This window comes from Heterocephalus glaber, unplaced genomic scaffold, assembly GCF_053883595.1.
Source record: "Heterocephalus glaber isolate CG9 unplaced genomic scaffold, H.glaber_assembly_v1.0 deba00001504, whole genome shotgun sequence".
Taxonomy (NCBI): Eukaryota; Metazoa; Chordata; class Mammalia; order Rodentia; family Bathyergidae; genus Heterocephalus; species Heterocephalus glaber.
Window position 1 is genome coordinate 65326707 of NW_028258324.1, and position 13914 is coordinate 65340620.

A 13914-nucleotide genomic window follows, 5' to 3' on the forward strand; every position below is an offset into this window, starting at 1 on the left:
TCTTTGCTCTGCTCTTACAATAATAATTTGTATCTAAATACCATTGGACATGTTGGACGTTTTTGGCTGTTTTAAGAGATGAGGAAACTTAAGACTCAGCTGTACAAGACAGAAAACTGACAGGGGCAGGACATAAGTACAGCTTCTTTCTCCAGCAGCTGTCTGGTGCCCCATAATGCCAGTGTCTGTTGAGGACAGAGAGCCTATTTATGGGTCTTTCCCTGCCCAACTCTTATTTGCTCCAATGCACACAGTAACCCTCCCGCACCAAGTGGGGGGAGAAGGCCAGGGAGAGAGAGACCTTTTCAGGGCAGGGAGCACTAAGCTTTATTTCTAATGGCCCAGCCAGGGCTGAGTCCTTCCTTTGCCAAAGTTTCTCACTTGCGCAAATCACTTTTCTTTTCGAAGCTCCTACCTAGTCCTAGGGTTCCTGTAGTGCTTACTGGATATGGAGCTTTAGGTGGATTCTGCAAAAAGTGCAACGTCAGATACAGATTCCAAAAAATGACTACGACCCCAACCTCACTAAGCTAGATTTTCTTCATCTCTAAACAGGGCTCGCGATACGCCCGTCTGCACCCCACACGTGCAGAGCTCCCTCCTGGCGGGTCGGCTCCCTGGGCCGGTCCCGGTGGCCGCGGGGAGACCCGAGCGCGCCGGGCGCCAGGCGGCAGGAGGAGCGTGAGCGCGCCGGCCGGGGGCGTCGCTTAAAGAGCGGCCGCCGCGGAGCCTCCGCCTCTCTGTCCGCGGGCGCGGCGGTCACCTGGGGCTGCCGGGGAGCCGGAGCGCGGCGAGGCCGGGACTTGAGGGCTCCGGAGCCGGGTCGGGGCGCGGCCGGCGGGCGGCGCCGGGTGGGGGAAGGATGCGGGAGCGCATCCGCGTGTCGCTGCTCCTGCTGCCCCTGCTGCTGCCGCCACCGATGTGGGGCGGCCCCCCGCAGCCCGAGCCCGAGCCCCAGTCCGAGCGCGATTGCGATCGCGGGCCGCTGCAGCCCTTCGACCTGCTCTACGCCAGCGGCGTGGCCGCCTATTACGGAGGGGACTTCGAGCGCGCCGTGCGCGACCTGGAAGCGGCGCTGCGCAGCCATCGGCGCCTGAGGGAGACCCGTGTGCGCTGCGCCCGCCACTGCGCCGCGCGCCGCCCGCTAGCGCCCCCCGGCGGCGCGGGGCCCGGGGCCGAGCTGCCCTTCTTCCGCGCCGTGCTGGGGCGCGCGGGCTGCCACCGCAGCTGCCAGAGCCAGCGCCTCGGGGGCCCCGCGTCGCGACACCGCGCCGGCGAGGATGTGCGCAGCGACTTCCAGCGCAGAGTGCCCTACAACTACCTGCAGCGGGCCTACCTCAAGGTACCCACACCCCGCGACCCCCTGCTCTGGGATGCTCTGCTGAGCCCGCTCCCTTCTGCTCCTCACCGCCTGCCCTTGCTCTGCTTTACTTCTTTCGGGCAGGGTCTCTTAAGTGTTGGTGGCAGGATTGCGACACTGGACACGGGGTGCGTCGAGCCCTGGAACCGAGACTTGATGACCTTGGGCAAGTCCCTTTCCTCTCTCAGCATCAACTTCACTGTCAAAAAGCAGGGTGTGCGTGCTGGTGCACGCCTGTAATGCAGCGTTCTGGGAGGCTGAGGCAGGAGGGTCCTAAATTTGAGCTTCGTCTGAGCAACTTGGTGAGTTTAGCAAGACCTTGTCTTAAAATTTAAAAAAAAAATTTTTTTTTAAAGGCCAGGTACATTACAGGTCATTGTGAAGGCCCTGAGTTCCTTCTCTAGTGCCACTAAGAAAAAAAAGGGGTAGGGGTGAGGGTGGGAATTCTTTACTGATAAGAGATGTTTACTCACTTAAGCTCTTAAGTGCAGTAGTTAGGAGGCTTTGGCAGGGCCTGGCCTACTGCAAGCTCACAAGGGCCATTTCTCGGAATTGTTCCAAGCTCATTTATTTCTCTTCTGTCTCCTCTCCCTTAACCCTTCCTGGCTGCATCTCGCGCGTTTTGCCTTAGGTTTAACGCAGGGTGTGTTCAGGATGGTAGCACAAAAGGCAAATAAATAGATTCGTCTCTTTCTCTTCAGGTGAAAAAGAGTAATGTTCAAAGCTTGTGGAGAAGGCGGCTTTGGGGAAGCGTGAGACAGTCGCAGTATATTGGTAGACGGTTTCCGATTCTTAGGTTTGTACTGGACTAGGTACCTGGCATCAGAGGCCCAGCTTTCGGGGTTTGCTCTCGTGTATTTAACTTCCCTGCAGTTAGCCTAAGGAACTCGTGTATTTCTCACATCTACAATTTTGAATCCTAGAATTTAGAATGTGATCCTGGATCCCTGTCCTTCCTCAGTCATTAAATTTATACTCTTTCTTCTGGGTCTCTGCGTATCAGTGGCTTCCCCACAGCTGCTGGGGCAGAGGCAGGTTGGTTGGTGCTCGTATTATGTTCACACGTCCAGCTGCCTCTGGTCACTCAGCCCACAAAGTCTCTGCCAGCACAGGTGATGAGGCAGTGAGGATTTAACAGGTGGAGGAGTTCATGCAGCTGGCAGAGACTGACTCTCCTTTCTCAGTTTACCAGGGCTAAGACCCTGGAGTTTACCAGTCCGGTGCCTTGGGGAAGAAATGAGGAGAAAGCCCTCACCTTTTCCAGGAACAGTCTTCGGCCAGCCTGTGCCTCCTAATGGATTTGCTAGGGCATGTGTTAAGCATTACCCTGGTTTCTCCTAAGTAAGTGGCGGTCTCTGGTGGTCCTCCAGAAATCCGTCAGGTTTTGCCAGTGAGGGGACCTCAAGAATGTGACTGTGAAGATACCTTGTCTCTTCCCAGAACAGACCCCGGGGCGGGCGTGCAGCATGGGTCCTGCAGCGCGGAAGTCTCAGGAACCCTTGCTGTGAGAAGGGCAGTCTTTCGGATGGTTGTGCTGCACATACTGAACAGATTTTGCTTTCTCAGGTCAGGGGAAGGAGTGCTTATTCATGTTTGGTTTTATGAAAATAAATAAGCATGAGGTAAGTGTCAATATGTGGTTTTGTTTGGTTCTATGATTACTTTTGGTGCACTGTTAATGTTAACATTTGTCAGTCATTCCCCTTGCCTTTACCCTGATTGGAGGTCAAAGGAGGTAAAACCATAAGTTTAATAGGCCTAAAATTTTGGAGTGAGTTGGATATGAGAACAAGTCACACATAGACAACTCCATGGGGGAACAACTGGGAATTGTGTGATGAATCAATGTAGTGTAAGAAATTCTTTAAAAACATTTGGCTTCATGGGTTCATTTCTCTTCCATCAGCAGCGATCCTGGGAGCAGAATGACCTTTGTATCCTCTTCCTACTTGACAATCTCTTAAGAAGGAAATAGTTTGACTCCTTTGGAAATTTGTTTTTGATAGAGTGTGTTACCGTGTAAAAATGCATCATGGTTCTTTCTTCTCATGCACCTCCTAAAACATTGCAATTTTAACTTTTGCTTTTTATACACGTGTGCGTGCACACACACACCTCTCAAATAAAAGAAAAGACACTCTCAGGCTGTGACAGCTCTGGGTTCCGGAGTGTTCGTTTGTTGATAGAATGAAGAGTTCCTTGCATTGCCTGAATGTGATCATGATGTCCTTGTTACTGCAGTACTTTTGACATTGGTGAGCCAGCTTGCAGTTACAAAGGATGATAGTGGGCCAGCTCAATTTTACTGAAGACCAGAAAGCTTCATAGAGCTGAATAAGTATGGTTATTTTTTTGTTAGCAGGTTTACAAATTGGGGAAGCTTTCAGCAGCTGTAGCTCCCCCTCAGATCCCGGTTAGTGAGTCCCCAATGGAAAAGGATCCTTTCTCGTGGTGTGTAGCAGAGGAAGGGACACTGATGGCCGTGAAATCTGAAACCCACTGAATTCAACTTCTCTTCACAGAGAAGGAAGGTGAATTCCAGAAAGGGAAAGGATCTTGTTCTGTGCCACATGTCTAGTGACAGACCACACAGTTTGATGACGTGAGCTCAGGACTGGGAGGCAGGATTTGGGCTCTGCTGCTGACTGGTCCCCTAGCCATGCTTTGCACACACACACCAAGCAATTGCCTCAGGTTCCAGCAGATGCTGCATTCCCCAGAGCTCTCCTTCTGCCAGAGTTGGACAGCTCCAGGGACGAGGAGGTCCTTGTTCTGTGGGGTCGGAGACGCTGCTCACCATCTAGCGCCTGCTCTGTAGAAGCCTCCTCAAGGCCTGGCATGTTGGGCATTTGTCTGACAGCGATGCGCAGTGGTTGCGCCTGGCTCTTGCCCACAAGTTTTGTGTAAGAGTAGAACAAGCTTCTTTAACCTATTGGTCTTTATCATTTCATATCATAAGATATAATTCATGATTCCTAGCCCAAAGGCTGAAATGTGGCTTTTATCTTAGCATTCTCTGCTGAGAAACCTTCAGTGGTTTCCTGCTGCTGCCATACAGAGTCCAGATAAACCCTCCTTCCCCAACTCTGCCACCTTGCAGCCACAGGAACAATGGATGATGCTTTGTCTCGTGTCTAACACCTTTACATCGCTTGACCTTCAGTAAGCTTTGGGAAGCAGGAAGAGTGTGCGCTAGGACAGGGCAGAGATTCAAGTGTGTCCACAAATTACCTGAGTATTCTGAGCCTCTGTTCTCCCACCTGCAAATGGGATACTTTCTTGTTTTAGGTTGCGCTTAAGAGATGACTGACCTCAGTGTCCAGAGCAAGGTGTGATTCTCCACAAACACCAGAGATGTGTTCCTTCTTATTATTACTTCCACTGGTAATTTTTCCTTCTCCTTTACATGCTCAAATCATAACTATACTAACACAAATACACCTATTTCTCTGTGTATGTTCTTACTCCCTCTACAATGCCCAAGAGACCATTATTTCTCTTTTCAGAATGCGCACAGCAGGGGGATTTTCACTTCTGTCATTTTTTTCGTTTTGAATCATATTTTGACAACATTCGTATATCTGCTATCATCTGTGTGAGTGCCCTGTAATTAAGAACTATCTTCTTATGCTCACATCTCCTAAAGTAGGGATTCCCAGGTCTGGGTGACTGCTACGTGGATAACATGAGGGGCATTAAAATATGATTTAAAATGAGAGATTTGGAGCTATTCTAAATATCTTTAAAAGGAGATGGTGGCAGGAGATGCTCATTACATGATTCTGAAATATTATTAGCAAAGATTTCTGTGGGATGGAGAAGGTTTCATCAGATCAGTTTCTGGTTTCTCTGAGTGGCCCATTGGGATGGAAAGTGGCAGCTGAGCTGTAGGTTTCCTGCCAGATTTCTCCGTTTTCTACTTCCAAGTTCTGGCTCATAGGACAAACCCCCTCCACTTCCTTTCATAATTCAGTTCTTACTACTTGAAACTGCTCCAGAAGATTCTTGGTGCATCTTACCTGTTTTGTGTATATTTGCGGAATTTCAATTAATGCCAGAGAAATATTTTCCTTTCTTATCTGTGCCCTTGATAATTAGAAATGGTTTGACAGTGTCTGTTCTTTTCTCTCACTGTTCTTAGAACAAAATTAAGGGAGAAAGTGTCATGTATTTATTTATTTATTTATTTGTTTTTCCTGAAAGCAAGCTTGCCCTACACATTTTGTTTCTGAATTGGTGCTTTGCGTCATTTGACCTTTGTTTTTCTTCCTAGAATTAATGGAGGGAAAAGGTGAACTGTAATTAAGTTAGACAATTCTGTCTCCCTCCCCAAGTTGTCTTTCAAGAATTCCTTTATCTTAACCTTGTTCTAATTTATTGGTGGTTTATTGAAATGAAGAAAAGCAACCTGAAGTTATTTCTTCCCTTGATTATGCCTTTTTGACTGCTTTCTCTTTCCAGAATGATGCTCTAAAAGAGTGCATGAAAATCTACACAACTGCATCATTTAGATCCTGCTGGTACAGAATACAAACTAGAGTATGTGCATTCTGTCCTCCAGTTGTTTCAAGAAGAGGCTGGTTTTGTCATCGTGAAATAAGTGTTCTGAAATTATTCTGATGTTATTTCCTCAGGAGACGAGGCCTTTTTCTCTCTCACACTTGAACCTTTTTTGGCGCCTTGTCATTAAAATGCAGTAATCACTATCATCATCCCAATCCTAAGAAAGAAACCTGGGAAATTCTTTGTCTAGCTAGCTCCTAGGCTTGTGTGCTCACACTGCCGTGGTTTATTCATGGAAGTTGTTCATTTGAAGCTTGTCTGCTCTTCATCGGTCATGCATTCCTTCATAAACACTAAGTGCCACGGAGGCTTGAGATTCTATTAGATGAGCGTAGCACCTGCATGCAAGTCACCTCTCTCACCCCGAGGAATCAGGGGTTCCTTTACAGGTTTTAATAAAGGAAAGTAATAAACTTACTGTCTTTCTCTTTGTACAGATCCCATCTCTGAGAATCAAATGGATTCTGACATTGATTTTATTTGCTCACTGATAAACTCCAAAGAGTGTGAAGTTCTTTCGGAAATGTTTGATAAAATGTCAGCTTGCTTTGTGCATGGGATTTGATAAATTGTGAAAGGTGGTCACTTTCAGCTAAATGAAACAACAGTGGTTCTTTTGTAAGGCTAAGGAATGGAATAAACTGTGAATTTCTTAAGGCTAGGAGGGATTCCAAGAGAGCATTGTCAAATCAAATACTTTTACAGCAGTTGGACAGTGAAGTAGGAATGAGGAAGAGAGGGTTATCTATTTTGTTCAAAAAATGTGATCTAGCAAGGGTAGAGATGGTGATTATTGGAATTATAAAAATGCTGTGGCTTGAAGAGCATTCAGAGATCATGTCCAGGTCTCTCCTTGTTAATTAGCGGATGATGACCCCGGCCTCAGGTTGATAAGTCAAGGAGGGTGATTAAGTGGATCCAGGTCCATAATGTAGATATTCTAATGGGTAGTTCTGGGCTCTTTCAGGCTCCATGCAGGAGACACGGCTTCCTCCTGAGGGGACACTGGGGCAGTTGGTGGCGCAGTGAGACCTACAGTGAGCTGGCTGCCTTCACAGATTGAGCAGTCCCCAGGCACATCCCCTTGGACTTTCCTCTCCACCCTGTATTTTCGTTCACCACATATCTAGGTCATTCAGCCAAGCGTCATAGTTGTCTGGTGGAAAATTTTGCATTTCCCATTAGGAACAATAATTCCTCCCATCTTTTTCTTTCCATTCAGCTTTCTTCTGTAATTCTGCTTCAGTCTTTTTCATCCCTCCTTTCCTACTGGCTGACTTTCTAGCTGTGTAATTTCTATCAGACCTGACCATCATTTGCCAAGTGGCCAGACACATCTTTTAAAAAATGATTTGGAGGGGCTGGGGTTGTAGCTCAGTGGTTCTGCCACCTGCCTCATAAGTACAAGGTCCCGAGTTCGATCCCTGGTACCAAAAAAAAAAAAAAAGATTTGGAGCAGCCTTCTGTATGGTGTGTCTGGTATTGTTAGTGTGATTTTCTGTTTGTAGTACTGAAGAGGACTGCTGACTGTTGTTGGAGGAGACTGATTTCACTTGACCTCACTCTGTGCTTTACAATGCCACATAGAGTTCTATTCTTATTTCTTTGCTTTTGTTCCATCCTGACCCATAGGTTGTCCTATTGGTACTTAACATGATAAAAGCACATCTGAAAAGGAGAAAGTTAAAGTGACTTTTGGGGGAAGAGAGAGGAAGATGGAAGATACAAATTCTGGTTTCTGGTTATAATAAAATTCAAGCCATAGAGCCCTTATTTAGTTTTATAAACTGTCATAGACATCTATTTCTTTGGGGTTTTTTTTAATGAGATGCTGAGGATTGAAGCCAGGGCCTGCATGCACGAGGCCCTACTTTCTTGTATTCGCTTTCGGTCCCACGCTGTTCCTTAATGTGTTGTACTTGAGTGTTGATTGGAGAATGAAATTTTCTTCCTGTTTACTCACTCCCCATCTTCCCACAACTGCCCTGTGTCACATTCATAGAAATTAGTCCTCTGATCCTCCCATTTTACAGATGGGAAAATCAAGCTTAAGAGAGAAATGAGTTGCCCAAGTTTAATGCAATTAAATAGAAAAGCTAGGGTTAGAATCCAGGAACCTACTTCCCCTCTCACACCTCCGTGACCATTGCCTTTGATCACTGTAAGGGTCTGTATTAAAATAGGATTTCTAACTTCAATGATTTAACACCTAATAAATATAGGATTTAAGATGATTTGTGATTATAATACAAGGCCCAAAGGACAACTGTCACCATGATACAAATTAGAGGACTATTTTTATTGGGCTCTCAGCGATTCTATTAATGATGAGGAAAGTAACCCTAGGGGTAGTAACCAATGCAAAACAAGTCTCCCTCTCTCTCTCCCCCTCTCTCCCCCTCTCCTGGCTTCTTTTGTGACTTTCTGTGCATTGAGGTGTCTCTGGCAGCTCATGGGTACATCCAGCTCTGTGACTCTGACTCCAAGGCTTCCTATCACACGTGCTGCATATGTGAAGAATTCATGCATCAGGAGAAGAGTCTATTAGATGACCTGGGGCTCTTTCTGAAATTAAGCCTCTCCATGAAAGTTTACAAGAAAGGACATGGAATATCCATGTGGGGAGGAAGAAGAACCAAAAGTAGGTTTTGTTGAGGAAGTGATAGTAAAATGGAGTATTCTAGAAGGGCTGATTATCATTTCCAGAAAGGTGTTTTGGATATACAAATGAAAGCAACAATGACAACGTTATGTAAAATGTATTAAAATAGAGCTCTGTGGTGGAATAAAAAAGATATGCCTCACCTCTCCTCTCATCTCATCTTTCTGCAAAAGCACCCTGCTGCGTTCATGAAACATTAAATTTCAACCATCCTGTACACAGTGAAAGTAAAGCCCGAAGAAGATTGAACTGCCCAAAGGTATCCTGAAATGTAATGGAAAACTAGGGTTAGAATCCAAGGATACTGATTTCTTCCTCTTTGATAGCACTATCGGTACTGGTCATAGACTCACACTGAAAATTGAAACTTAACAAAATCAAGATGTTAGAATTTCCGGAAGGTCGAAACTATCATAATGATCTTTCTGGAATTCAGTATCTGCAAATAATGGATTTAGTTTCTTTGCAGCAGAACCCTACTGATTGCGGTTGTAATTGCTCTGGAAAGGAATGCATGAAAGGAAAAGATACAATAAAATAACTGAACTCAAAACAAAGAAACTGCTAACAAACCTGGAAGCACAGGGAAATAAATAGAGCCAATTTTGATTTGTTGTTCTTGCTTGATGATAAATGCTTAGCTTTAATTCTGTAAAGATCAGTGGGCATGCATGCAGAAGTTAGCACACAATTAGGGATTCAGACACAATTATCTTTAACACCAGGTTTGGCTGTTTATGAAAACAATCTCAAATTATAGTATAAAGACTAATCCAGTAGACTGTACAAATTATTTTCCTACTGAGGCAAGAGCTCTTTCTTAATCATATTTTTAAGATTAAACCAAGGGTTACCATTTGATTCTAATATATGACATTTACAAATGCCACTAGGGATAGACTCTCATTGCCAGTCATTGTTTCTGGAGGATGAGTGAGTGATCCGCTGCACAATGCAGTCTTGCCGGTTTGCAAGTCAGGGGCATATATACTAGTGTTTCTCAATTTTGGCTTGCTGATGATTAATTCTTTGTTGTAGCAAACTTTCTTGTGTATTTTAGAGGTTTAGCAATATCCCTGCCTTTAGATCCTAGATGTCAATAACAGTACATAGTATCTTCCCTCTAAGCTGTGATGAAAACAATCCATCTTTTTGTACATTACCACATATTTCTCGGAGGCCAGCCTCACCCTAGGTTGAGATCTGCTGATTTAAAATTTACCTATATTTAAGGTGACTGGACATCACATTGAGACAAGTTCAATTCAAGTCTTTAACAACCTGCCCACTGGTGAGTGATGACACTTTGGAAGTTTGGCTGTAGTGTGACACTCTTTATCAGGGGAAATACGGTACACTGGAACAAGCATCTCTTTCCTCTAAATACAAGGCACTGGGGGCTTATGTCACATGGCTGGGCCTCCGTGGCCGCATGGCTTCAGCCTGCTGAAAAGACCCCAGGATCTGGCTTTTCCTCTCCTTGTCCCAGCATGACAGAGCAGATTGCTTTAGCAATACAGGCACCTCTTAGTTGTGAACTCTAAACTCCAGAATTAATGTATTCCTTATTCAACTTGAAAACTACTCAAACTCAGCTGTTTAAAAGTATTCCATCGCAGCTGTTAAGTTTCTGGGTTTGTCTCTGCGTTACACATTGTCCCAAGAAGCAACTCATCCTAATTAGCAATGCCAACCTACAGAAGCCTGTGAAGTGGGGACAATCAGAGGACAAAGGAAAGAAGAAAGGACCTAAAGAATTAGACACAGATACAGAGAGAAAGGGACAGAGACAGACAGACATAATTAGAGAGAGCTGTAGAAACAGAGGGGAAAGGTTGGAGAGATTAAACAAAGCGGAAGTATAGCAAAACCGGAGCAATCAAACCGAAGTCCAGGCAGGATAAGGCATGAAAAGAGGTTGCGCAAATCAAAGCTTGGTTGTTGCACACTCTAGTATCCATTTGTCTGTGAAAAACAGTAGTAATTCTTTTTTTTTTTTTTAAACAGTAATTCTGAAGCTGATACTGATCTCTTCTGGTATCACCGTAGGCCCTTTTTCTGTTGAGAGGTTTCTATCCCAGAAAAGCCCGAAGCAGCAGATCTGCTCAGTTTCCTCATTCGAGGAGAGGAAAGGAATCCTTGAGGAATCCTTGAGGGCAGCAGTTCACAGTGTTTTTGATACCAGAGACCAGTTTGGTGGAAGACAATTTTTCCATGGAGGGGAGGGAGGGGAGGAGAGGGTTTCGAGATGATTCAAAGGAGCATGTAACCCAGATGTGTTGCATGTTTGTTTCACAGGAAGGCCGCTCTCCTGTGAGAATCTAATGTCACTGCTGCTCTGACAGGAGGAGACTCAGGCTCTCAGTGCAGATGAAGGGCCACTGACACGCTGCTGGCTAGAGCACTGCTCACCTTGCACTGTGCATCAAGATTAGCAAATAAAACAAAACCGAAGTGGCGGGGGCGGGGGGGGGGGGAAGAGAGAGAGAATGAATCTCAGTAATTAGCTTTAAATTATCCTACTTTCCCAGAGAGCAGTTAGAGACTTTCTTGAGGGGCTGGGGATTTAGCTCAGTGGTTCTGCTGCCTGCTTCGAAAGTGCAAGGTCCCCAGTTTGATCCCCGGTACCAAAAAAAAAGAAGAATTTCTTGAGCTATTTTAGCTGCAGCTCTCTCTTTTTAGGCCCTCGAGGCATGAAGATGAATGAGGAACTTTCTCTACCTTCAAGTAGGTCATAGTCCCTTGAAGGAAAAATCTATATACAGGTATATTAGTCCTTCACATGAGAAACTAAATACTACTGCGTGATTATGTAGTGGCAATTTTCAGGGATCATTTGTGTCAAAGCAATGCAGTTAGATACAGAAAAAACAATTGACTAATGTATGGTGAATGATGTCATTTCAAAATATTAGCAATTGTTTACATTTTGGCAGAAGAAAAGAACTTCTAAAAACTTGGAAGCAGAGATGGAAAATCTAGAGAATTTAATCAAGAATAAGGCAGTTTTAAGTATATATTTGATTGATGATGTTTTTGAAATCATGTGTAGTATTCTGAGGCTTGAAAATATTATGGTAATAAATGAAAGACTTTTTAGAGAATTTTGATAATAGTTATAGTTGTGAAACACACTACATCAATGCTAATAAGTTCAGGTGAATTATAGGTTGAGTGACTTCTTAAATTTGTTAAGGAAGATGTCATTTTGACATTTCAGGTTTCTTTGAAATCTGAGGTATAGCTCAATCTTCCCTTTTACAGCTTTTCAAGTTACTTTCTTGAGTGCCACTTTCTGTCCCTGTGAAAATAAAAACTAAGATAAAATGAAGAAATGCTTATGATAACCATTTTGAAAAATATACAGAATGAGGAAAGAAAAAGGGGAGGAATTCCAAAATCCCCATTAGCAGAATCTGTTATTTATACAACTTCCATCAAGAGCAATAAGCAAATCTTCCATTATTTCACACTGCTGAAACACATATCCAAGAATTCTTCTACTTTGCCAAAATAGCTTAATAAATTATTACTTTAACTTCAGAAGTTAAAAATGTATCAGAAAATTCATGAAACCAATATAGTGAAACTTTTTTGTATGTGCGTGAATAATTAGCATAAACTAAAAATGCCTAGAGAGCAAATGTGAAACTTTGGAAACCATATCATTATCCTCTTGACACAGTTTGTCCCCATAATAGTTTGCAAAGAAACCTGAAAAGTGTAAAAATGACATTTCCTTTAATAGACTTAAAAAGTCACTGAAAATAAACACTGGGATTACCTTTGAGGTGGTATATTTTATAACAATTTTATTTGTTATACTAGATATCATTTACTGACTATTACTGTTTCAGGTATTGTACTCTAAGCTTTACATATATTTTCTTACTAAAGATAAATATTACTAAGATAAATGTTCTCGCGTAATCTTCATTTTTCAGTAGGGATGTTGATGGTGGAGAAGTTAAATGATGATATTGCTAGTGAGAAACAGCTGCTCTAGGCAGAGCAGTGCATGGATGTATGAGGGAAGATGAAGGGCAGAACAATTATTTAAAAAATATATTGTGATAAATGAAGGTAATTATACATAAAGTAAATACAGAAAATTAGGGAACACACAAAACCAGGGTTGACGTGTGTTTGAGTTACTAGCTTAAGACTTAATACAGGTTTGATACTCCATGGGGGAGAACAGGCTTAGCCTCTTCATTGTCAGACTAAAACAGAAACAGTCCTGTTTGTGGAGTTGGCACTATTTGCTGTGCTAAGAAATGTTCTCTTTGCCCCCTCTCCCACTCTCCATTCCATCATTTTCTGACTTCGAGGTTGTGGTCTCTCCTTTGCATTTTTTTAAATAAGTGAACTGTGTTCAAACACATTCCAAACCTTTTCTGTTTCATATTAATAGATACAATCTCTTCCCACAGACCAGCACATCTTGGGAATTTTAAATCCCTTTCAGGCTCTTCACCACCCTCACCCCGTGCACGCAGGGGAGATGGTCTAAATCTGAGACTCAGCAAACATCAAAGACACCAGGAATGAAACTGCTTCTTGTGTTAACAGGCAGGTAATGGAAGAGAAACTCAAATATTTAAAAAAAAAGTCTTGGAATCAAGAAATTGAGGCCACATCCCCAGTTTTGTCATAATCTTTCTCTAGCTTTTTAGGCTCTGCCATTGGGGAAGGGATGGACCAGATGGTTTATAGGAGCTTTTCTACATTTACCAGCTCGAGATTCTGAAATTTCTTAGTGGCCTGGTATTGCCAGCAGTCTCCCTAAGGGAAGGGAAAACTGATGAGGTAGTCATGGATGGGATATAAGTGCAAAGGAGATAAAAGAACCTTGAACAGTTACAGAGAAGAAGTACCTCCAGTGTGGCTGATGCTAGTCCTCAACTCTGGATACCAAATTGCTTCAAAGTACAATCTGAAGAGAAGTCACAGTAGTATTTAACTTAATGGTACCTTAAGAAAACAAAATAAACAAGATCATATTCAAGAGGACAAAGAAGATAAATAAGAGACTCAAATCCATGTTATATGAGAAACAGCTGATATAGGACTACATAGACTAATGGAGAGAAGACAAGGGACAACCAAAAGCCCTATATAGATCACCATTTGGGACAGTTACTCTCGATCCTAATGCCTTCAGGGAGGGAAAGCATGAGAGTGAAGTAACAGCAGCTTTGGAGAACAAGGTCTTGGTCCAATATGAAAGACTTTTCCAACACTAACAGCTGTTCTAAGATAGACCAGGAACCCCCAGTGCAAATATGAGTCAGACAAATGCTTAGCAGGGAGGTCAGATTTAAGGTTC

The 13914-nt window shown here is 43.6% G+C and overlaps 1 protein-coding gene across 2 annotated transcripts in view; it reads left to right on the forward strand.

Annotated features, from left to right (window-relative positions):
- Nucleotides 1–726: 726 nt before the first annotated feature.
- P3h2 (prolyl 3-hydroxylase 2) overlaps nt 727–13914 on the forward strand; it is a 156088-nt gene continuing 142900 nt past the window's right edge. The window contains exon 1 of one of the 2 annotated variants that reach the window (XM_087186709.1): nt 727–1342. In XM_087186709.1, coding sequence (XP_087042835.1) covers nt 863–1342 — 480 coding nt within the window. In that variant the 5' untranslated portion in view covers nt 727–862. The remainder of the gene's footprint in view (nt 1343–13914) is intronic. The other variant, XM_004834787.3, reaches the window with a different exon arrangement.